The sequence below is a fragment of the Falco punctatus genome (assembly GCF_963210335.1).
Source record: "Falco punctatus genome assembly, chromosome: 8".
Taxonomy (NCBI): Eukaryota; Metazoa; Chordata; class Aves; order Falconiformes; family Falconidae; genus Falco; species Falco punctatus.
Window position 1 is genome coordinate 28,438,411 of NC_137588.1, and position 23,393 is coordinate 28,461,803.

The window sequence follows — 23,393 nt, forward strand, 5'->3', positions numbered from 1 at the left end:
AAACGGAAGTGAAACCTCAAATTTCTACTTGAAATCAAATGCTTGCCTTGAAACCCAGGTGCTTCTTGCACTCTTCTTTTTGTATATTCCATACATGTTACTCTGTCAAATGGTTCTCCGCATAGTTATATTGCCTTCAGAAAACAGATTCACCAGACTGTTTAGGTCCTTTATACTGGTACGGACTCCCCTTTCAACAGCTGCAAGTGAATGTTGTCACCAGTGAGCAATCGGTGTGAGATGCTCAGTAATATTCATATAGTAAAGCACAAACTTCCAGCTAGTTTTACTGAAGTGGAAGCTGTATCAGCAAACTTTACAGGTCCAGTGCATATCAATATGTTGTATTGATACAGTAGACAGCATCTAATGATCTCCAGGCAATAACGATTTAGGTTTCACAGTCTCATCTGAGCTATATGAGTCAGTGTTGACCACCTCTTAAGTTAGAAATGGCACAGCCTTCTGAAACAAAAAGCAATAAAGTGGGTAAAATGCTACTCCTTTTAGCTGTACACAAACATTTAAAAGGACATCTTAAAAAGCTCAAAGTCGTGACGGACACAGAAGTACTAAAATCGTGTCCCTAAAGAGAGCAAAAAAAAAGCTTCAAAGTTAAAAGTCTGTGGAGGTGGGGGGATGTGTTCCCCACCCAGCCATCTGATATTTCTGAACATTTTCCACAATAACCTGAATTTTAACACCTCCACACCCTGTGCATGAGAGAGAAGCTGGTAACTTGCTACCTTGCCCTGACATAGGAGACTCTGACCTTGAAACCTGCTTTGAAAGACCACCCAGCCATCACAAAAAAAGAACGGGAAGAAATGTTGGTTCTGGCTGAGGTAGTGTCAATTTTCTTCATAGTAGCTGGTATGGGGATATGTTATGTATTTGTGCTGAAAACAGCGCTGATAATTCAGGGATGTTTTCGTTATCGCTGAGCAGTGCTTACACAGGGTCAAGGCCTTTCCTGCTCCTCACCCAGCCCCACCAGCGAGGAGGCTGGGGGTGCCCGGGGAGCTGGGAGGGGACACAGCCGGGACAGCTGACCACAATGGACCCAGTGGACATTCCATACCATGTGGCATCACACTTAGCAATGAAGTAGGGAGAAGGTTGGCCGTGTGGCTGCTACTGGGGGACTGGCTGGGCATCGGTCAGTTGGTGCTGAGAATTGTTTTCATTTGCATCACTTGTCTTTCTGGGGTTTTGTTTCTCTTTGTTATTTGTTATTTTCCTTTTCATTACAATTTATCATTATTGTTGGTAGTAGTAGTATTTTATTCCAATTATTAAACTGGTCTTATCAGGAGTGGCTCCATGTGCTGGAGCAGATGCCCCGGCAGCCACAGCGAAGCCCCCGGCGAGGCGGGCTGTCCCCTCAGCCCATGGAGGGCACCGGGGGAGCAGATCCCCCCCCCCGGCAGCCCAGGAAGAAGGGAGAGGTAGGGGAAGGTGATTTTAAGATTCGGTTTTATTTATTACACTCCACTGATGTGACTGGTAGTAAGTTAAACTAGTTTCCCCCAGCCGAGCCTGCTTTGCCCGTGACGGTCACTGGTGAGCGACCCCCTGCCCTAATCCCGGCCCAGGAACCTTTCGCTGCATTTTCCCTCCCCGGCCCAGCTGAGGGGACAGGCAGAGCGGCTGGGTGGCACCCGGCACCAGCCCAGGTCAAACCACCACAACAGCCCACTTCTATTTTAATTTTGTGTTATAAAAAGAAAACCTAAGGAAAAGATAACTGCCAATAAAACAGAAACACTGCAACATTTGAAATTATAATTCTGTACACACTTCTGAAAGCCTCTTCGACTTGCCTCTTTGTGCTCTGAATGGTTCTCAAGATTTAATTTAATTCCATGAAACAAATCCAAAAGAACCAAGAATAAAGAATCAACTTTCTCTTTCGTCAGAATAAAAATTGTACAGGAGGAATTCTTGAAATTTATTAATTCCATGGGCAGACATATAAGCTCCTAGGTGTTAATGAGACTTGCCAGTTTAGGCGGACTGTAGAGTGTAATGAAATGTCAAGTAAGCCAACTCTGGATTTTCACTATTACATACTCCCAACAGCAAAGTATGGTGATGCATCCTAACAATCCCTTCAAGCCCTCTGTCAGGGAACATGGAGCAAATCTTTCTTCTGGACTGGAATTATGTTACTAGCTCACATGATCAGTGTGACTTTTAGAAACTAATCTGAGGGGAAAAATATTCAAACCTTTCCTCAGTATTACCTTTTGCACATCCAAATTCTGTTTCATTTTTCCTTAATTATATACTAAACCATCCTCTGTAGCCTATGACTATTTCCATTAGAAAAATGTACAAAAATCACCCCTGCAGAAAGCAAGCTTCTAGACCTACTGAAGCTTTAGAAGTTGGGTCAGGGTCTGCTCTGACTCAACTTCACGCCTGACCACTTAGTAAAACAAGATGAGTTCAGGGTCTTCATAAATCCTCATTACTTGTTAAATGCCTGCTAGGTTTGTTCTTACTCTAGTGCACAATATTAGGTGCCAGGTCAGAAACTCACAAAAATGGCTCCTTAGGGCATAAAGATTTGCTATGGTAAATTCTACTGTTGTCTTTTCAAGTTTCCCTTTAACAAGAAAAATTTACTAAAGAAAATAAAATGTCAACAGTTTACAGAATGGAAAAGGTCTAAAAAGTTAGACATGTAATAAATGCATTTGTCTTAATATAATATTTTAACAAAGCACATAGTGTTTTCAGGGAAAAGTTGTCTCTCTAATGGAAGAGGGATTTAATTTGCTTTCCCTAAATCAAACCATGCTAAAACAAAGACAGTAGCAATGCAATGGATTTTAAAACTGTAGAAGTTAACCTCCCTGTACATGCAACCCCACTGCCTGCAACACGCTCAGGAGAAAAATTAAGCAGCCCTCCTCCCCTCATCCTGCTGCACCACTACTCTCCTCATCTGCAGTCATTATGTTCCAGAAGCAAAATCTGCTTTTGCAAGACAGCATTTAACCTGGGTGTTAACCACAGAAAAATTTAAGACAAACCCAGAGACTACTTGGTCACCCTTAAAACATTCCCTTTTGTTTTCATAAAGGAAGTGTTTCATTTACCACCACATACTGTCATACTACCATGACTATTGATCCTCAGAACTACAAAACATAGCACAGTTTACAATTCACTAACAATTCACATTTTCCATGTGAAATGAAGACTTTTAAACTTCTGCATCCACACCTGAGGTGGCACCGCTACCACGCACAGTCCTACCGACAGCACCTGGCACGGCCACACATTGAACTTGCAACACAGCAAGCAGCAAGTCTGCATTAAAATTTTAGGAGAAGCCTTGAGCACTTTTAGTGTATCTGCTAAGTCATCCCACAACTCCTGCTGCAGCTCCAGCCTTCTCCAGCCAAGGAGCAATTTACCACCCACCTCCCCCAGCACGAGTTCTGTTGTTCTGGCCAGCATGTGTGCGTAAGACAGTTCATTTCTGTATTTCCTGAGGAAAGTATGTAGGTGATTAGCCCCGTTTACCCTGGTGTGCCTGAATCAAAGCCAACCAAGGCACAGAAGCATGCAGGTCATTTTGAGTGCCCTGAGCATCCTCATAGTCTGAAAAACAATGTAGTCCTGAGGGCCTAAACTTGTATTACAGACAGTCAATGACATAACCCATTTAGATCAAAACACCCTGTAGAGTCACTCTGATCCGCTCTCACCACTACAGCACTCCTCTAATCTGAAACCAAAGCTGTTTCTCCAAATGCCAAAATAAACCCAAATGAGAAAGATCTGGGACCACGCACAATTCAGACCTACCCAGATGGTGTCATCTTGTCTGTACTGTTTCCAGTTGCGGCCGGTGTCGCTGAACATCAACATATAGCTGGTTACCCAGTCAGAGCTCCCATACCTGCCCTGGGTGGCAACCGCAACAATCTCCACTCTATCTCCCAGATCAACCTGGAGCCACTGCTGCTCATTTGAGTCCAGCGGGGACCAGCCACCAGCTCCTGAAAGATTAGGTAAAGATAATTTAGATGACAATGACAGTACAAGAAATTATAATTGAGAAAGAGCCATGATGATATTTCAGGTCATCACAGAGGAGTCTACTTCCCATACACAAAGCTGATTGTTCATATTTTTATTTTAGGAAGTATGGTACATGAGGTGTGCTTCCTTTAGGTTTTCTTAATCAACCTGAAGTTCATAAGAAATATTGAATTTCTATGAAATTTTAAAGAAATTTATTCTTTATCAGCTGGACAAGTGTCAGTGAGGTTGGCACATCTTCAGTCACAAAAAAATGTCATATCTATCCCCTCCTCACATGCTTGTGCAAATCTGGGAATACTGATTTCTAATTTCTAATTGGCTTTGACATTTTCTTTTTTGTTACGTTTTGAAAGACATGCAAAAATATTATCTTGGTTTGAGCTCTATTAAGTATTTGGAAGAACAGTTTAATTACAGGTTGTAAACGCACTTCAGATAATACATTGTAAAGCTAGAGACCATTTGACTGAACAACTAAAAGGACTGCCTTCACACTGGAAAGTAGTCTCTTCCTTACACAAGATGCTTGTTAAGTGAACGTGTATTTTATCTTGAACAAAAGAACAAACAAGCTCTTTGTAAGGACAGATAGAAGTTGCAAGCTATCCACTTCCTTGATCCACTTCTCCATTCAGGAATAGAGACTTCAGAAGTCATAATCATAAGGAAGCTGGTAGCTTGTAACTCATCTTTACTTTTAAAGGACAAGTATATGTACGATCCCTTGAATTCTTTCGGAGTTAAGGCAATGAAACACAGAACAGCAACCACTGCTTGAGTTTCACTTCACTCACTACAGTAAATGTGAGCTTATGCTTAAAGGCAAATCCTTCCAGGCTGAAATATATTATTTTATGTTCTCTTGCTTTCTTTTATACCCTTAAATTATAGGCTGTGTTTATTTTAACTTGTTTCTACTTGCACACATTTAATCTCTGTATACATTCAGCATTCACTTTAGCCTTACAACGCAGCTAAGAAGAACACGGAAGCCTGTTACTAAGTCTCCAAAGCAGCAAATTTTCATGCTGTCACTGCTTCTGCAACCCATCATCTTGTTTGTTTTACCGTTATTAGTAAAGTTTACTAAAGTACTTCTGTGTGATTACAGTGAACATAATTACATTGGGAAGGAAGGGGAAATACAGAGCTGAGAGCAAAGCATTAACAATTCCTCATGTAAACCACAAGAGTAATTCCAAATATGTGTTTCCAAACAAAAAGCATCACTAAACTTTAGTTATAAACAGCTAGATTTACCTTAATATTTTAATCTTATTAACTGCTCTCTCTCCAAACTGCTCCATGAAGAGTTTATTGAATTAAACTGAAGTTGAAAAATCAATAAATGTGGTTTATATCAAAGCAGTCAATTTCAATAAATTAAAAAAAAAAAAACAAACAACTGGAATGCATTGTCTTTTTCAACTCACAACTGAAATTCCTTTCTCTAAGAATAGGTATTAGACTTTTCATTATTTACAGTTCATTAAGACAGGACTGAGTCCTAATTCCTGAAACAGAAGTGTGTTTATTCTGCAGCTTGAATTGAGTATTGTCCCTGCTCCCCTGGATGACTCAGTTTTCATTCCTGGACGAGAACTCTCGAGGGAAAGCAAACCAACTGGAACCAAACCAACACATACTGCGTGCTAGTGCCGTGCTTTGCTTTACCTTTTTCAATTGCAACAGAAGTCTACATGTTTGTTGTGATTATTTTACCTGCCTTAAATAGAACACTCTCCCCTATAAGCATGCCATGAAAGACCTAATGAGAATATTAGGAATTTCATCACTCAATTCTTCTCCAACTACTTCATAGCTCTCTTATACAACCTTTATATAAGTATGGATTTACAAGACTTCCCATTAAAAATCCTAACAATGTTTCTTCTTCCCCAAGTACCATATAAAATATATTTCTGTCTGGCTTTTAAGATACAAGCTATATAACTGCATTCAAAGACAACAAGCTGCATATGCCTCCTACATGGAACTGTGACTAATGTAGATGGGAGCTAAAGGAAAACTTCCTTTGGACTGTAGTATCTATTTTCTGAAATAGACTCTGAACACAAGTTGCTGCTTTGTTTACAGTTTCATTCCAGGAACTGGCAGGACATAGAAGTTCTGGCAGGTCTGTGGCATAAAGTTGTTCCCTTCAACACTCCAAAGAGCTCATTCTATAGGTTTTCAATAAATATTAAAAGAAAGGTGGGCACTTTAGTCTTTCCTTTATTGCCTTTCTACAACATAAACAGCAACAAACAGATGAAGGAAAATCAGTTAAAACAAGAAATTTGTTTGATGAGTTTCCCATTTTAAAAAGGCAAAAAGAAAAAAAATCTTTGCTTTCTCTGTTCTAGTTTATACATAAAGATCTTAAGCCAAGCTTATTACCACAGGTACTTCCCAGCAGTTTGTTAAAACACCATAACTAGCACCCACTCTATCTACTTTATGCTCTGTCCCTTCTGCTGCTAGAAGTGGCAGAAAGGTGATGTGTTTTCCACAAAAGTATTTGGCTTTACTATGCACTGCTGTTTTCCAGTTTGAGTATGACACAACAGGCTTGTATTTTTGAAGTAAGTCTAATAAACAATACATACTAAATGGAAATTTGGGAGTTCTATGGTGACCTTGAGCTCTCAAATTACAAATTACACAGCATCTCTGAAGTGCATATCTCTTCACATGAGCACATTCGTCTGTTGGGAATGTCACTCTTTAGTTGTAAGCACTGCATGACACAGTAGTGACACCTGCTCGTAGCATCACCTCTCCAGAAGCTGGTCTTGCAAGAAAGATGTTATTGGTAACAGACCATGTCTTTACAGAACAGCAGCTGCTTCATACACCTTTTCCCATGTGGGAAAAAATCCACTGTATTTCCTTCTTCCAAACATTCCACTATTACCACTTCCACAGATGGACAGTAATTCTACTGACTTGTAAGAACAGCAGTTAAAATCCCTGCAACAGAAAAGCAACATTGGCTGTGTGACTGAGGGAAGAACTAAAGCTTTTGCCATTTAGGCTCTCTCACTTTTCCTAGTAAAGCAAACACATAACTTCTGCTTAATTTATGGGTATCCCAAATTCTCAACAAATACTTCTGTGAGTGCCAGAAATCAATAGATGTTCTTTTTCCTCCATATTTGCTCTGTGGTACTGAGCAGGTGGCACAAGGGATACTGGCAGCTTCTTCCAGAGCAATCTGTGCACATTGCTTTCATGCACATCATTCCTTAGAATGTGTCAGCACCCTAGCCCATACTTTTCTAAGCAACAAAAAACCACATCCACAGTGTAACAACTCTTTTACATCCATTTTCTCCTCTACCCACCAGTGGTGCTCACCCTGGGGAACAGTTGTCAGGGTAGACCCAAGACAAGGGACAAGAAGGTAGCATGTGAAGGCTTTAACAGGCAGCAAGGGCTACTGAAGAGACAATTTCCATGACATCAATTCCTTTGAACAGGTAACAACCACAACCCTGACACTATTTTCCCACAGTTGGGCACAAGGAAGTTGAAGAGGACCATACATCTTTTATTAAACAGCGTAGCATAAACATAAAACAGACAAAATGTGGCTCTGATTACACCCACACTTGTTTTTAGATAGCCTGGAAAGAACTAATGTATGAAGACACCACATTGCCACTTGCAAGAAAATAAGAGAAAGAGAGGATGCTCAATAGTCAACTCATTTGGCACTGTATAACATCATGTCTGAGGAACATACAATTTTCCCATTCTGCCCAGCAGATTCCCACTGGTATAGACAGGATTCTGTGCATTGTGCTACACCGTCATTCCCCAGTTCACAGATTTCACATTTTCTGTGGATCATTTCAAAGGAGAGGTTCAACATGGTATGGACAAAATGCCCTACTAGAGAAACAGTCCAACAGGAATCTGATATATTGCTCATATTCTCCATGGCAACAAATCATAGTGCTAGAAATATGAGGAGAACAAAGATCAGATGGTTTCTCAGTTGGAGACCCATATGACTCCGAGAAATATGATCAAATACTTTTTTTTATTATTATTATTTTCAGACCATTTGTACATTTTGCCATAGTTCCAAAAACTGCATTTAAGCCCAGTGTTATGCAGTCAGTGCTCCTTGATGTTCTACAGGGCTGCTCAGGATGCCTGTACTTATTCGTAGCTTATTAATACGAAGCAAAGGAAATGCTTGTTTCCACCCTACAGTGCCTTCCAAACAGCTCAACTGGCTTTATACTGTGCTACAAACTCTTGGACTTCCTGCAGCAACTAAGTGCTTCCCTGCTGCAAAATTTTACTTTAATGCCTAGATCAAACACTTCTTGGCCATAAACCCAATTCTTTTTGACGTTATATATGTTTTGTATTCCCCTACATAATTGCCTATAGTGAGTACTCAGGCTGAGAGTTAATAGAGAACTGAAAAAGCTTACTTAGTTGATACAGTCACATTGTAGCAATTTTCTTATTCTTTTCCATTATTTATTTACTGTAAACAAAAAGCCGATTAATCCCTCTCATGGGTATTGTATTTCATACCTCAGAATCATATTTATCAGAACTATACTAACTGCTTTACTATTACCAGTACAGATTTATCAGCATTTTAATTGAGCACTCTAAGCAGTTCACACAAAGCTTTGCTCATGGTAAGTTCGCGTGGTTTGTTTTTTTAGTGGCACATTTCTGCTGCAGGCCTTGTTTTAAACAACAGCCTTTTAGTTATTATCTATTACTGAATCAACTTGATAAATTAGAACTTTCTATTGATGTAGCTCTGGATTGTATTTTCTAAATTCATTTTCATCTGTTGCACTCATGTTTACATTAGCAAATATATTTATCTGGCTTTCCACCTGGAGGCACTGTTACTTGAAGCACTGTCTTATCATTACAAACAAAGCTAAGCCAACTCATCAAAACACTCCAACATTATTAGAAAGCCAAGGCACAGTCCTTGTCAGTGAATATTATTTCTTGTAAAGGTATCTACTGGCACTGCATTCAAGTGCCAGTCAAAACAAGTTCCTTCAGCCACCATCTACCACTGCTTGCTCCTCCAAGATGAAGTACCCATATGAATTCTGCTGGCACTACATCTGCACATTTCTACAAAAGTCTGTGCAACAAAAGAATTAAGCAAAGTAGAATTTAGGTACTAGGTCTCTGTGTTGGGCTTAGTTCAACAGTTATCACAGAAACCTTCAAAACATGAAATAAAAGCTGGTGAAAAAACTTTCTAGCTCAGAGCTCAGTTTTTCTACTCTGTCTTCTTGTTCCTGTGATTTGTGCCTAAGGACAAAATGGATCTTAGCAACGCACTACTATATGTCTAAAGAACTAGAATACCTTATCCCCCAGTGCATGGGAAATCTACTTTAGCACAGCTAAATAAGACCTGTTTCATTTTCTGTCCTTAAATTGCAATCATTGTCAATTTATTTTAGATACTGTTAATATCACTTTAAAATACAATACAGCCAGAGCTTGACTTGCAATAATATTGTCTTTGAGTCTCTTCCTCTTTTCTGCAGATAGAATTAGTCATTAAAGCAATTTGCAAAATCACATAAGCATGTCTATGTACCGACCCAGCTAGCAGATGGAGACAAAGGCAGGACAAACTCAACATCATGCTCAATGTTTACAACTTTATGTTGAGCAGACACTGTATGACCTTTTATTCGCTGAGAAACTGGTTCAGGAACTTAAACATGATATAGTAACTTCTATCTAACACTTTAATGACCTAGCAAAATCTTATCATTTATGTTAGGCATCTAAGAGAGTGCCCTTTACTGTCTTTCTATAGATTTATCAGTCTTTGATGAAAACAGGCATTTCAGAGATCGTTTAAGTAGGAAAACTAATTTCCTTTTTAGTAAAATCTTTTTTCTAGTAGTGTACTTTCTAGAGTTTCTTATAATGAAAGTCATATGTAATGTAATAATACAGGGCTATCCTCTTTTAAAGGTTCTTACTTGGGAATAAGATGGGAGCCAGCAACCCAAATTTACAATGCAGTGTCAAATGATGTCCTAGAAACCGCCAACTACTTAATAGTTTCACCCCATGTGTGCATTCATTATCTGGGCCTCAAACATTCTTCTCAGCAAACGTCTGCAAAATTTTTTCATTCATTTTCACTATTTCTGCAGAGTTGTGTAATCACTGAATTCCACTGGGACTTTAATATCCAGTTGTTAGTAGCTTTAAAAAACATCTACATTTTAGAATAGGGCCTCAATCCTAATGATATTCAAGCTCTAAAGATTATGGGAACTCTTCAAAAGCAAAAAGGCTATCTGAACGTATTTCTACAAGAGGAGAACTTAAAATTTAATAGTTTTCTATAATAAAGGAAGGAATTGCTCCTAAATGGAGCGCTCTCAGAAGCATAAATTAACAGCTCTGTTCAACTTGGCTCTGAATGCACTGCATACAAACAGCATAAGAAGTTATTCTTTGTAAATGTGATTAAAAAGAACAGTTTAAAGCATTTCATACTGCAACCTTACCATCTCGCCTGTTGAGCTTTGCAAAGCTGGGACTGTGAGAACTGAAGAGCTCAGAGGAACTGGTAATGGCTGTTGAAGGTAAGGGAGATACCAATGCATCATCACAATTATCTAAAAAAAAAGCAAAAAACACAGAACATACAGAGATCATCACATGAGCAACAAATACGCCAATCTGTGCTATCTTGAGGTGATGTTTGTTTTTACTTAGTAGACAGAGACTGGAGGAAGAGCATACTTGTACTTGAATTCACATGTGTGCCTGGTATTTACCCTCCAGAATGACAGTCTGATGGGATGGCAACTGGATGGGAACTGTTGTTAAGACATCAAATACTTGAAAAGCTGGAAAATGTTTTCCTTTCAGTGAATGGAATTTGATGATCTATCCTCCAGTTAAAGAGGATAACGACTCCTGCAAAAGCCACTGGAAGAACGTAGCAATGCCCTGGCAGACTTTAGAGAACACCCCTGGTGGTACGTTCAGTAAAGTCTCTCCACAGAGTAGATATGTAATATAGGAGTAACAACTTCATACTTCTATAGGGAAGTGACACACAGGGATATGCCACCTGGGCTTCTGCAACATGCAAAAGCATGTCTTGTGCTTTACAAGAGTCCTATGCTGCCTTTTGATTACAAAACCTGAACACTTCCTTCATTTCTTCCCCAAGCTCACACACATATATGCAGTCAAATCAGTTTTGTTCACTCAAATGAGTAGTCTGCTATGTCTTTCCCCTTTGACTTTCATATCTTCATCTGAGGACAGATGGACTAGACTAACAAGTTAAATTTTTGATCCCATAATGTTTGAGTAAGGATAGAATTAGATAAAGTAAGTTTGCTCATTATAGTGCTGTCACATACACGCTCAAAAACATAATGCAGGGTTTCAGTAGGGAATAATAATAATAATACCACCACCACCACCACCCCCTCTCATTTTTAATGGAATCTCCCATGGAGCAAAAATGGATGCAGTTATTGGAAGAGTCCTGCAGGTTAGCGGGATCTCAGGCACACAGTATTCTCACATTCACAGAGTAAATATACAGTTTGCAAGGATGGTGGGGGGTAGGGAGGAAGTAGTTACTTCAGGGCTACAAAGACAAGTAATAAAACAGAAAATTACTTTGTAGTGATGACAGCAAATTTAAATGTTCAAAACTGGGTGGTGCCTTTCCCATAGCAAGCCAGATTACATCAAAATATTTTTCATCTCATTCCAAAATGACTCTCTAGAACAGCACAGATACTTCTGTAACCAAAATCCAGCTCTATGTGAAAAAAAAAGTGTAATCAGTGTATGTCATATCAGTGCATTAATTGATGTATCTCAAAAAGCAAACTTCAGTACAAAATATTTTCCAACTCTTCAGTTACCATCAGCAAAAAGGCCTGACAAGATCTGCAAGTTAGAAAAATTAAGGACAAGTATGCTACTGATGTTTTAACCATGAGGATAAGCAGCCAACAAAGCAAGTTACCAAGGTTCTGAGCAGATTATTTGTCACTTACTGCCTTTGAGTCTCAAAAGAGAACTGCTGACTGCAATGCATAAGGGTCTGTGGGGCACTGTGCCACCTAGCACGGCATGAGGTCAGGCCACAATTGCTCTGTCTGGACTTAAAAAAAAAATCTGTAAATTAAAACAAGGCTCTTAAATTCACTGTCACTTGTGACCTGAGCAGTGATTTAAATAAAGATCTCAAATGGTAAGTTCATCAGGGCACCAAACGCAAACTTCTGCATTCTATAAAAAGCAGTGGAGGGGCTGGGAACCTCTCAAAGAGAGGCTCAAGCTCTTAGTGGCAGCTCTACATGACTATTTAGCACCACTTAAAACCCAAAGGCGGAAATAAATGAATGCAAAGATTTCAATGTAAATAGTGTCTAGATACTGGCTGTCTTCAGTTCCTTGTGGTTGCTCCTGGACCACAAGTGAACACAGTGCACCAGTCTGCGATGCACAAGTTGTCCATGACAAGTCACAGTGACAATCTCTGGGTTCTCACTGTAGCCCAAGGGTATGATTGGATACCTATGGGACACCAAGTGTCTCAGCACAGTAGCAAGTGTAAACTATTTCAGAACAATGCATGAAAGGTTTTCCCTGGAATCTCTGTAGGCTCCAGCCTGGGAAGTGACAATTAGCAATAACTACCAGATGCTTTGTCTACATTTCCACATCCTTTGCTTTTGTTCCCAGACATACTCACATAGATCTCTGCTGCTACAGCACTACGACATCATTTTCACACCAAATTCTGGGGTCCTTACTTGGTTTGCTCTACAAAAAGCCCACTTACTGGCAGGAACCCTTCCCTGAATTCATATCTAACTACAAAAGCATGTAATTATAAGGATTTAGGACTGCATTAACAATTTGAAGATAGTTCTGAGAGCACGGTCCAACTTCCAATGGATAAGAGTGTTAATGACTGATTAGAGTGCAAGCAGGAATTTCCTCCAAGTGAAGCTGGTTTTTGAATGCATATTTTTATGAGATGTAAGGTCACTCTTCTGCTTTTCCCTCAGTCAAAACTAACCTTGCAAGATTGGAGGTTGCACCTAACAGCTCTACATTCACAGACCTACAGTGCAGGACACGGCACAGCCTTTACACGCCAAATGAAATTTCAAAGTACAGTAAAGTGCTTGGGATGTATTAGTCAACTTGTATATGCACAACAATCCAGATCATATGCAGAACAGCTGTGATGCATCCCTTGTCAGAGACACTACACACAAACTGTACAGATGTGAGATTGATATCTGTTTGTAAAATTGAACTGAAATAGGCCACAGTACTCAAAAAGGTACGATGTGCACATACAGCGACAAACATCCCATAGGCTCTGCTTCCATGAGAAGGCAGAATTAGAAAAAATAATAATCCCTCCCAAACCAACCAAACCAACCAACCAAACAAACCAAAACAACCACTCAACACACACCTCTCCAGCTTACAAAACTCTCTAAGAAAGGGTATTATCATATTTCTTTTTGTGCTGGGTGCTGACCAGAAAAGAGATGAAACATTTTGTGCTTATACAATGTCAGAGAAGACCTACAGTACAAGCAAAAGCAAAACCTGTGTGTATCCTGATTCCCACTATACAATCCCAGCACACACATTTCAAAAGGTTTCACATCCCTCACTCGGTGTGACAGAAAGAGACGTTTATTGCAAGTGCTCCATGTTTCTAGTTCCTGGCCCTACTCCTTTTGCTTTGGCTGTTTGCCTGTCAGAACAAGAACTTTGTTTCTTTAAGTCAACTGCATTATATGTCTATTAAGAACATTGCATTTAACAAATAAAAATTCTATACTACAGAATCACTTAAAACAACAGGACGCTCACAAAGAAAAGCATTCACTAGCCAGTCATTTTCTCCTGTTTCCTTGCTGACCAGATAACTAGCACAAAAAAAGTGTGTCTAATTGTATCTATAAGCCACCTACTTCATGCAAATCACGTAACAATACAGATGTTGACTTGCATTTGAGAAATGGATGCTGACCTTGACTAAACTGACTTCTGAGAAACAGGCAATTATGGATAGCATTTACAGTGTCACACATTATTTACTCGAATCAACTGGATTTTTCTTCATTTTTTATTTTTAGAAAAAATTATAAATTAACAAAAAAGAAATGAGAAACTCACCAATATGAAATTGTTTGGTTTATTGGTTTTGATTCTTTTCTTGTAGCTTTAATTGCCCTCCAAGTAAAAACAGGGAAATTTTCTCTCCCCCTTTCCCTGTGTATTTTAATTTTCTCCAAGACATTTTATTTAAAAACACAAATATAATTGTTCATGCAAAAACATCTAAGTGAGATTTATACACTAGAACTATTGGGTTCCTTCAAAACATGCCAGATACCAGCTTTAGCTAATAGTTAAAAAAAAAAGGGAACTTCACAAAAGGCCTTTCGCCCATGTATTTAATTAAGCTCTGTATTTTGTGAAGACCTTCAGTGCCTGTGACAAGTACAAAAAAAATAACTGAGAAAAACGTATACAAGTCCTAGAGAGATGGGATTCCAAATTCTTCTGAAGCATGGCAGGCTTCTGAAACACAGCTAAAATATTGCCAAAATTGAGTTTGCATCGAACTTAAGAGATTCAGCCCAACTTTCCTAATTCTTCTAATACATGTTTTACATCAGTGTTAGGCATCGCATGGTCCAGTTTATAGCTTTCTTCAAGCTTGAGACAACATTCAGTGGCAGCAACCAACATAAATTTAGATTTCCGATTAGTGGAATTCGAAGGTATTTAGAAAACCACAAACCCCCAAAACCCATTGTGAACACACTAGTGTTTCTTTCACCCTGTCCTTTGAAGAGGATCAGTCCCTGGAACACAGGCATGGTCCTTATCAGCCATGACTGAGATGCGTTAATAAACCTGTCCTGCTGCTATTTCCCTTCTCTAGTGGAAGGATCAGTGGGACAAAACACATTGATTTCCACTTGTGAAGGCCATCCATAAAGGTCACTAATGTTTTCTTAATGAAAGCTTTGAAAAGAAGACGCAATGAATGAAAAATCACCAATCCTTGAGCTCCACAGATCTCCCATATATCAGATTTGAACTGTTTTTAGTAGCACTGTACCCTCACAGAGAAAAATGTACAGAAAATATTTGACTGTGAAGCTCGCTCACCTCTATGTGGTGGTATATTGTTAGTTAAGATCACTGATCAGTATGATAAGTAGTATCATACTTACACTAATGATCTCATATCACTGTACGTGGAGAGTATTTGACAGGCCCCAGTAAGACTGTGGTCTATGCTTCAGCTACTCTATTAGCAACCATAAGCATCATAAAATAGTTATAAATACCAGAAGACTGCAGCACCCAGATTAGGTTCATGGAACTAGTATCGCTCAACAATGCAACTGAAGGAAGGTTAGGGAACAGTTCTTAGCACAGAAACTATTAACAGAGCAAAAATTACCTCCTCTTTGCAAAATATACACATTGGAAAAGGTAAAAAAGAAGAGAAAATTATAACCCAGAAACTGGTATAGGTTGGTCTCATAACAGAGTCCAAAAGATGAATTCAAAACAGGGTAAGTGACATGCCTCCTGCATCATCCCACAGTAATAAAAGGCTTTTTAAGGGAAGATAACTGCCTCCTGCTCTTCAAGTACACAGGGCCTGGTACAATAGCGAAGAGCTCCCAGATCAGACCTTGCTCACAGGTCTCTGCTGAACAAGATACAAGTTGTACAATGAGGGCAGGAGGGCTTGCGAGCAGCTGTGCAGACCCCTGCCTGATCCACATCCCTGAGCTTCAGAGGTAGTTTAACAAAGGGCTTCACAGAATTACACAGACCCTTTGGCCACAGCTTGCTATTTAAGTGTAGATATATCTATTTTATAGTAAACATGAAGGAAATTTCAGGGTAAATTAGGGGCCTTGTAGCTTGCTGTTGGAGGCCTCACTTGGAACTTAAAGGTATTTTATTTAAATGGGACTTTTGTTGCCAAGACATAATTTTATTCATTATTAAAATACCAGCCGAGTTACAGATGGTGCTGAAGTTAAATTGTGTGCATCATTTTGATTGCAATTGTAAATTGTCTTCGTACAGGGATTTGAAGTTGAGAAGATTCACTGGTATTTATAGGCTAGATAAAAGTCCTCTTCGCATTACCCACTTAATGGCGTACTTTGTTTTAAAGACGTAAACCATGCATTTTGTACCATGCCTCTAACAGTGCTCAGGAGTGACAGCTGATGCCTTCCACTTCATCTGTTTTTCCCCTGCCTTCTGTAGCTACAATTCTCCTTTGCAAAGAGGAAAAAAAAATATTTAGACTTACTGTGGAAATTAACCTTCCACCTTTAAAGTTCAATAAGATGCTTGCGTATGGGAGAAGGAGGAGCTTCTGCGAGGGGAAAAAAAACCAACACCCTCTCGACATCCCCCCCCCCAAAAAACAAACAAACAAACAAACAAACAAACAAGACACAAGAAATGTAGTAATGCAGAGTATGGCTACAGATTTGGAAGAGACAGAGAATATGTCCATATCAAGAGTTTCTACACACAGCATCTCACCGGGACTACCACGCACTACTAGGTTCCACTACCACGAATATCTTAGTAAGTGATTCTTAGAAAGATAAACCATTTATCTGTAAAAATACATGCTTTTTTCTTTTTTTTTTTCCTCCTTTTTTTCTTCTTCTTTTTCCTAGAGACTAGCTACATTCACATGCACAGCTGTGAACTCCATCTGTTAGCTGAAAGGCATGGAGGCATGGCATATTTTTCAAGATATAAGACGCTAGAGAAAGTACTTAACCGCACAAGGTTCCTTTTTCTTTCCTTGGTATACTGCAAATAAACATCAATAGTTAAGCTAACCATGAACTCTTCTTAAATGACTGTAAACTACGTAAGTGTTCTTTCATATGTCTGTAAACCTTGACATAAAAGTATTACTCAATCAGTGCATTTATAGAGCTTCCTTTTATGATACAGTCTGCACATGTAACCTTGTCTCACAAAAAGTGGTCAAGTCTGATTCTGAATAACACAAGGGGCTCTCAGGAAACTCCAATTCAATAGTGGGTCCTTTTTTTTTTTTCCTGAAACAAGCATGTCTGCCATTAGCTCCTACTCACAATAATGCAGTAGGAGTCAAATTTGAGGAACAGAGCGATCACGTGACGCCTGGGCTCATGAAGCCATAACATGAATTTCAAATACTGCAGCTCCAGTAAACTAATATACACATGCAATACTTGTTTCAAGAGCATCAAAGAACATCAGACAAAGCCAATTACCAACAAAAATTAGGTAAAGAAAAATGGTCTTATGCTTAAGGAATGAATGTTCCCAGATTCTGGCTTTGTCATAGTCCATCCCATTTAGGCGAGTCATAACGTTTGCATCTAGAAAGTGAAGGTATCCATCACTTTATCTTATAATATACATTTTTCTTTAAATCACAGGTGATTTTTTTGGTGGTGGGTTGTTGGTGTGTTTTTTTTTTTGTTACAGGAATGCGCTGGTGCCAATGAACAGCAAATCTGTCACAGAAATCCACTGAATAAGAGGATAGCCTGAGATTTCAATAATTACTGAAAACACTGTTATTTCCATATAGAAAAGAAGACCACATCAAAAGGATGTGGTGACTCAGCTTGTCAACATTTATATTCCAATGAACAAACCTGTGAAAGCGTACCATTGTCCAAAGCTGTGATTTACTCTCAGCAGGTGTAACAGCAGTTGTCAAGTGTTCTTAGAACTTTCTACTCAGAATATAAAGCTTCTTGTAAATATCTGCCTTTTTCTTCCACATTTGTGAGATCCTGTTAATTTGAGAGTGCTCTGATCTTTGGCCTGAGATCAGAAAGCTACAAAGCTGACCCAGGGGATGGAAAGCTTTTATATCTGAAGTTTGCCTTTTTGACATTAACACTCTTTAGTGGACAGACAGCATAAATCCCTTCAATACATGGTAAGGCAATATATCCAGAGATTGCCTTTCTGTACAGGAAAACACAGGCAAGTGATTTTGTCAGCACAGGGCAGTTTTTTCTGTGTTATGAAAAATACAATTCAAGAACACAGAGGTCCTTCACAATGGCCACACAGTATCACAAGCATCCTTTTTATCCTGGCCTACACAAGGCTCCTTACTTGTGCACTTCAAACAAAGCAGTTGATATAGTTCAAAGATGAAGGCCACCTTTTAAAGTCTCAGAGGTTTTAGCAGCACTCACAAAACCAAACTTGATGCCCTTCAAAAGCTTCAGACCTGCAGCAAGCATGCTCTGTTCACTAGAGGTCATCACTGAAGGAGTTTGGGACTCCATCAATTAAACTGTGGATTTCAAAAAACAGAACAGCATTTACCTTAAAATATTATAATATGTACAACACTGAATTTGCAGGACAAAACATTGTTAATGTATCTGCACCCATCAGCAAGGCTGCAAGACTCACTGTTAGAAGAAAAATACAAGAATAATCAGAGGCAGCTGGACCAAGTTCAGTACAGGCATTCACAAACAAAATTAAAATGCAGAGGGGATGAGGCAGATTTTCTCCTGATGTTACTCAGTGTTAAGATTGTTCAGGAATTCATCAGTGAAACAATTTTTCCAAGTTGTCTAAATATGATATTTTAAATAGGAATGCAAATACTTGTTTCAAAGAGAATAACGTTTCTTTAAAAAAAAAAAAAAAAAACAAAACAAGAAAACCAACAAAAAATAAACAACAAAAGAAACCCACCAGGACAGAAATAAAGAAAAACTTTCTGAACAACAGCAGCATCAAATAGGTTACCATGCTGACTGGAACATGAAAACCAATTTGGGAAATGGGAGCGCTTCATTTGCGGGGGTAGGGAGAATGGACCATCTCAGGTAACTAACACCACTGGGGAAAAAGAAATCCGTTTTCCAGTCCAATGTGAAATAGAATAGCTTCAGCAATCTAAGTAGAGCCATGCCACTTTCTACCACCTAATATTCGGCCCAATGAGACAGAAGTATAGTTCTGATTACTTCTCCAAACTAGGTCTTTCCTACAGATAGACATCTGTGATATTCCTCACACCTTGAGTGACCTTAAAATTCACCACGCTCGCAGCAGCAGTGCTGCAAACTTCAGTGGAGCATCCCAACACCAGCTGCTTACCAACATCTCACCTGTGACCACAGACACAAAATCAGACCCTTTAGTAAAGAATCCTGTTACCTTACTCTGCCTCTGCAGAGGTGCACAGTGTTAGTAGGAGTACCTTAGAGAATAAAAACAAGAATCCAGTTCCCATGGTGGGTTTCCTTTTGAGGATTCAGCACTTGACCCTGATCCGCATGAGTTCAGGGATGAATGTAAGAAGGGAAGTTAAGGGAGAATTAGCCCTTCATAAGTTGTCATCTCCTTCTGCTTCCCCAGCACAGTACTACGGTTCATATACTCTCAGTTTGTTTGCAGTGCTACAGTTTCATCTGTCCTTTGAGCAAGACCCATTAGTATCTGCATGTGTGATGTCCCATTCCCGTTCTCTTTTTGATCCAACCACCGCTTCAGAAGGACAATGAAGTTGGGCAATCTCCATTATGTGGGAAACTTGATCAGACCTTGGCATCCTCATGCTCAAACACAATTTTTCGGCTCTGGTTTTCCTACAGACTTCTCCAGAAAAGGGCTCATTTACACAGGCAGTATTGCAAAGACTTTCAGATGGTGCCATACCTTTTTGTCTGGTAAGGTTGTTTTGTGCACATCTAAATTCACAGCTGCTATCTCTAAGCAAACAACAGAAGCAGCCAGAAAGGCGTGGAATGCTGATGAATTTCAGAGGCATACCCAGGTAACAATGCACAGCAATTTAAAAGCCATCAATAACCATGAGGTTGTCCTTTGAATTTTCAGATCAATCATGGTCAAGTGAATTCAATTTCTATTTTTCCTTTGAATCTTTGTGAACTCATGGATAAAACTGATTAAAGGGAAAAAATACACAGTATGGGGCTCACTAAATGTCTTCTGTTTGGAAGAGAACTTGTTCAAATCATGTAACATGCAGGATAGCATACTGAAAGGCAATTACAACTCTGAGAATTTCAGTGCATCCCATAAGGCTGAGAGAATGTTCAATTTGCAGGCTGTAAGCAAGGATTAACAGAGATGAAGGTAGTAGTAAGTGCCCATGTACCATTGCATTTAAACGTAATGTCATTTCAAGGAATGATAAGTAATCATTTCATGTCTCAATAACCTCCAAGAAAAATGCCTTATTTAGCCCCAAAACACCAATTTTTAAGACTCTTCTATGCAAGTTAATGGTTTAGATAAGGGACCGGACTGAAGGAAGTTAAAAATTCCCATTCTTAAGCAAGGTGAATGCAGCTTTGGTATCAGTTTAAAGATGTAAATTTTCTGCCAGGCATTTCTTAGGGTAGTGTGTTCTCTCTTCATCAGTCACAGTGGCATTTTTAGTGCCACGGGAGAAAAGAAGCCTATAGATCTCTTAGACTGAACACACTGTCAAATAAGCAAGAAAGAAAAATCAAAATTTTTGTATAAACTAACTAACCATGATTATTTTGGGAATCAGTATTGAGACCCTTATGCTATAGTCTTTGCTACAATCTTATACTATGTTAGGCTCCAATCCCATGCTCTGAACAAGACCTATGGCACTAAATGATCACTGTTCTCAGCCTTCACATCGTTATGGTTCCAGCCCATGTCTTCAGACTCCTTTCAGCATCTGTGTCACTGAATTTTCTTATAAGTGGAAGGTATTTCCTGACCCTCTGAGAAACATCCACCACCCACTGACATTATGCAATTATACTAGAAGATGCTAGCAAATGCCAAGGACAGAGGACTCCCCAGCAAGATGCCAGAAGACAGAGGCACACCAAGAGGGTGATGGCAGCAGCATCGTTTCCAGTGATGCCCTATACATCAAACATGGATACTTGGCACTGGTGAGGATGCACCTTGATACTGTGTTCGGTTTTGGGCCCCTCACTTCAACAGGGACACAGAGGTGCTGTAGCATGCCCAGAGAAAGGCAAGGAACCTGGTGAAGGGTCTGGAGCACGAGTCTTACGAGGAGCAGCTGAGGGAACTGGCGTTGTTTAGTCTGGAGGAAAGGAGGCTCAGGGGGGGACCTTATCGCTGTCTACCACTACCTGCAAGGAGGCTGTAGGCAGGTGGGGGTCGGTCTCTTCTCCCAGATAACAAGTGACAGCACAAGAGGAAATGGCCTCAAGTTGCACCAGGGGAGGTTTAGGTTGGATATTAGGAAAAATGTCTTTCCTGAAAGGGTGGTCAAGCATTGGAACAGACTGCCCAGGGAGGTGGTGGAATCACCATCCCTGGAGGCACTTAAAAAACATGTAGAAGCAGTGCTTAGTGACATGGTTTAGAGATGGGCTTGGCAGTCCTGGGTTAACAGTTGGACTTGATCATCTCAAAGGTCTTCTCCAACATGAAAAATTCTATGATTCTATGAAAGTGAATCTACTACTAGCTACCTACTCAGGACCAACAGGGACTACCGAAATTTGAACTTTATTTGCATGAAGAAATAGTATTCTTCTCAGCCGATACTAAAGATTCTTTCGAAAACATATATGCCCCAAGAGATCCATTAAAAATGGATAATATTTATATATTATTTATATTATCTATTATTAATAGATTCAGCGTACACGTTCCCTTCACATACATTAATGATGTTTTTCAATTCAGCATCCAGGAAAATCTGAACAAACCCTGGAATGCCCTTAACAATCCCAGAGAATGAGATTTTTTTTTTCCTTAGAGGAAATCTCAGAAGCCAGCTAGGCTGGTGGTGTCAAAGCCACACTTGTCACACCTGTTTAGTAGCTCACTTCCCAGTCCTGATCAAAGTCAACTTTAATATTTACATGTAAAGATAAAGACTTGATATAAACATATCTGCTAATTCTCATGATATTTCAAACCCGTCCAGTATTTTCTACAAAGTTTTTCAAAGATACGGATCACCACCAGTAGCTCTCCTGGATTTAACACAGAATACAAGAGGACTGGAGGCTGGGGGAGAAAACTCCCATAACTTATGCAAGTACAGGTTAATAAAAAAGAAGGGAAAAGGACATAACCAAAACATAGCAAGACTATTCATGCTAGGGTTTTACAAGATTTGTTCTACAACAAGCTCACAAATATTAGTAACAGAATAGAGAGGCAAAATACACTAAGGTTTGCAGTGCAGTATTTCTTTCACGTGGGATTAAATAAAACCAGGCATTCTTAATTTTTAAAAAAACACAGTGAAAATTCAAGCAACTAAAAAATAAAAAAAACAGGGAAATTCAACAAGACAGCAATTTTGATTTAAAGTATTATTAACGTATCAGTTTTAAAGCCAGCAGAACTCTAGCAGTCAGCTACCTTTAACTTTGCCGAAAGAGGCCATTTTTTCACCCAACAAGAAAAAAGGTTCACCTTCTATCAGTAGTCCTTATGTGATGAACTTTGCAGATAGAAAATTAAAAAGCCTTAATTAAAAAAAAACAAACAAACCTCCAAACACAAAAAAACTACGTTCCACTGCCCCCTGTCAAAAACAGTATACAAAACTGAGCCATCTTTGTAAAGTTACTCTAAGGAGCCTTTGGAGATACAACTGTCAGATGTGAAACAATTTCAGTAATAATTTGATAATTTTTTTTTCAGATATGACAAACAGACAACTCCCCCAGGCTCTCTAATTGCTTGTCAGTTTGTTTAGACAGATCCTACTCCTGTGATATTGAATGACTAGCTCAAACGCTTTCACATATAATTATGGCTCAATCCAGTCATGTTTCTTCAAAAACAAAGTGTATATATTACGATAATAATCTTTTAAATGCAAAGGAAGGCTCACCTGTGTATTTTCTTACTCTTTTTAAACCAAACTCTGACCCTGCTTAGATTTCTGCTGGTTCACATCCCATTTTAATTCACAAACTCCCACAGGTTTTATCTCTTCAACAAAGCAATTAATAAAGTGTATCTTAAGCCATTAAAGGTTTGGTTTATGCCCTTCTAAATCCCTTGAGATAAATAGGATTTGATGTTTATTTTGAGCCTTTTGAAATCTGAATAATTTCTGCAGAGTCCTGCAGCCCTGAAACTAAATCTAATTACCTGCAAGTGTTCACAGATATAAGTATATATTCAAACTCGCTCCTCTATGTGGCAAGCTTTTTAAGGATCAAAGAGTTACATCTAGCCTTGAGGATCCTTGTTTGAAA

The 23,393-nt window shown here is 39.2% G+C and overlaps 1 protein-coding gene across 4 annotated transcripts in view; it reads right to left on the bottom strand.

Moving 5' to 3' along the window:
- The window catches only part of CNTNAP5 (contactin associated protein family member 5), a 318,700-nt gene that overhangs the window by 216,101 nt on the left and 79,206 nt on the right, over positions 1-23,393 (bottom strand). For 3 of the 4 annotated variants that reach the window (XR_013929928.1, XM_080398711.1, XM_080398710.1), the window contains exons 2-3: positions 10,599-10,709; positions 3,823-4,016 (exon numbers count right to left, since the gene is read on the bottom strand). Coding sequence is in view for 3 of the 4 variants with exons in the window: in XM_080398711.1 (XP_080254837.1) it covers positions 3,823-4,016; positions 10,599-10,709 (305 nt within the window). In the remaining variant the exon portion in view is untranslated. The remainder of the gene's footprint in view (positions 1-3,822; positions 4,017-10,598; positions 10,710-23,393) is intronic. The other variant, XM_080398712.1, reaches the window with a different exon arrangement.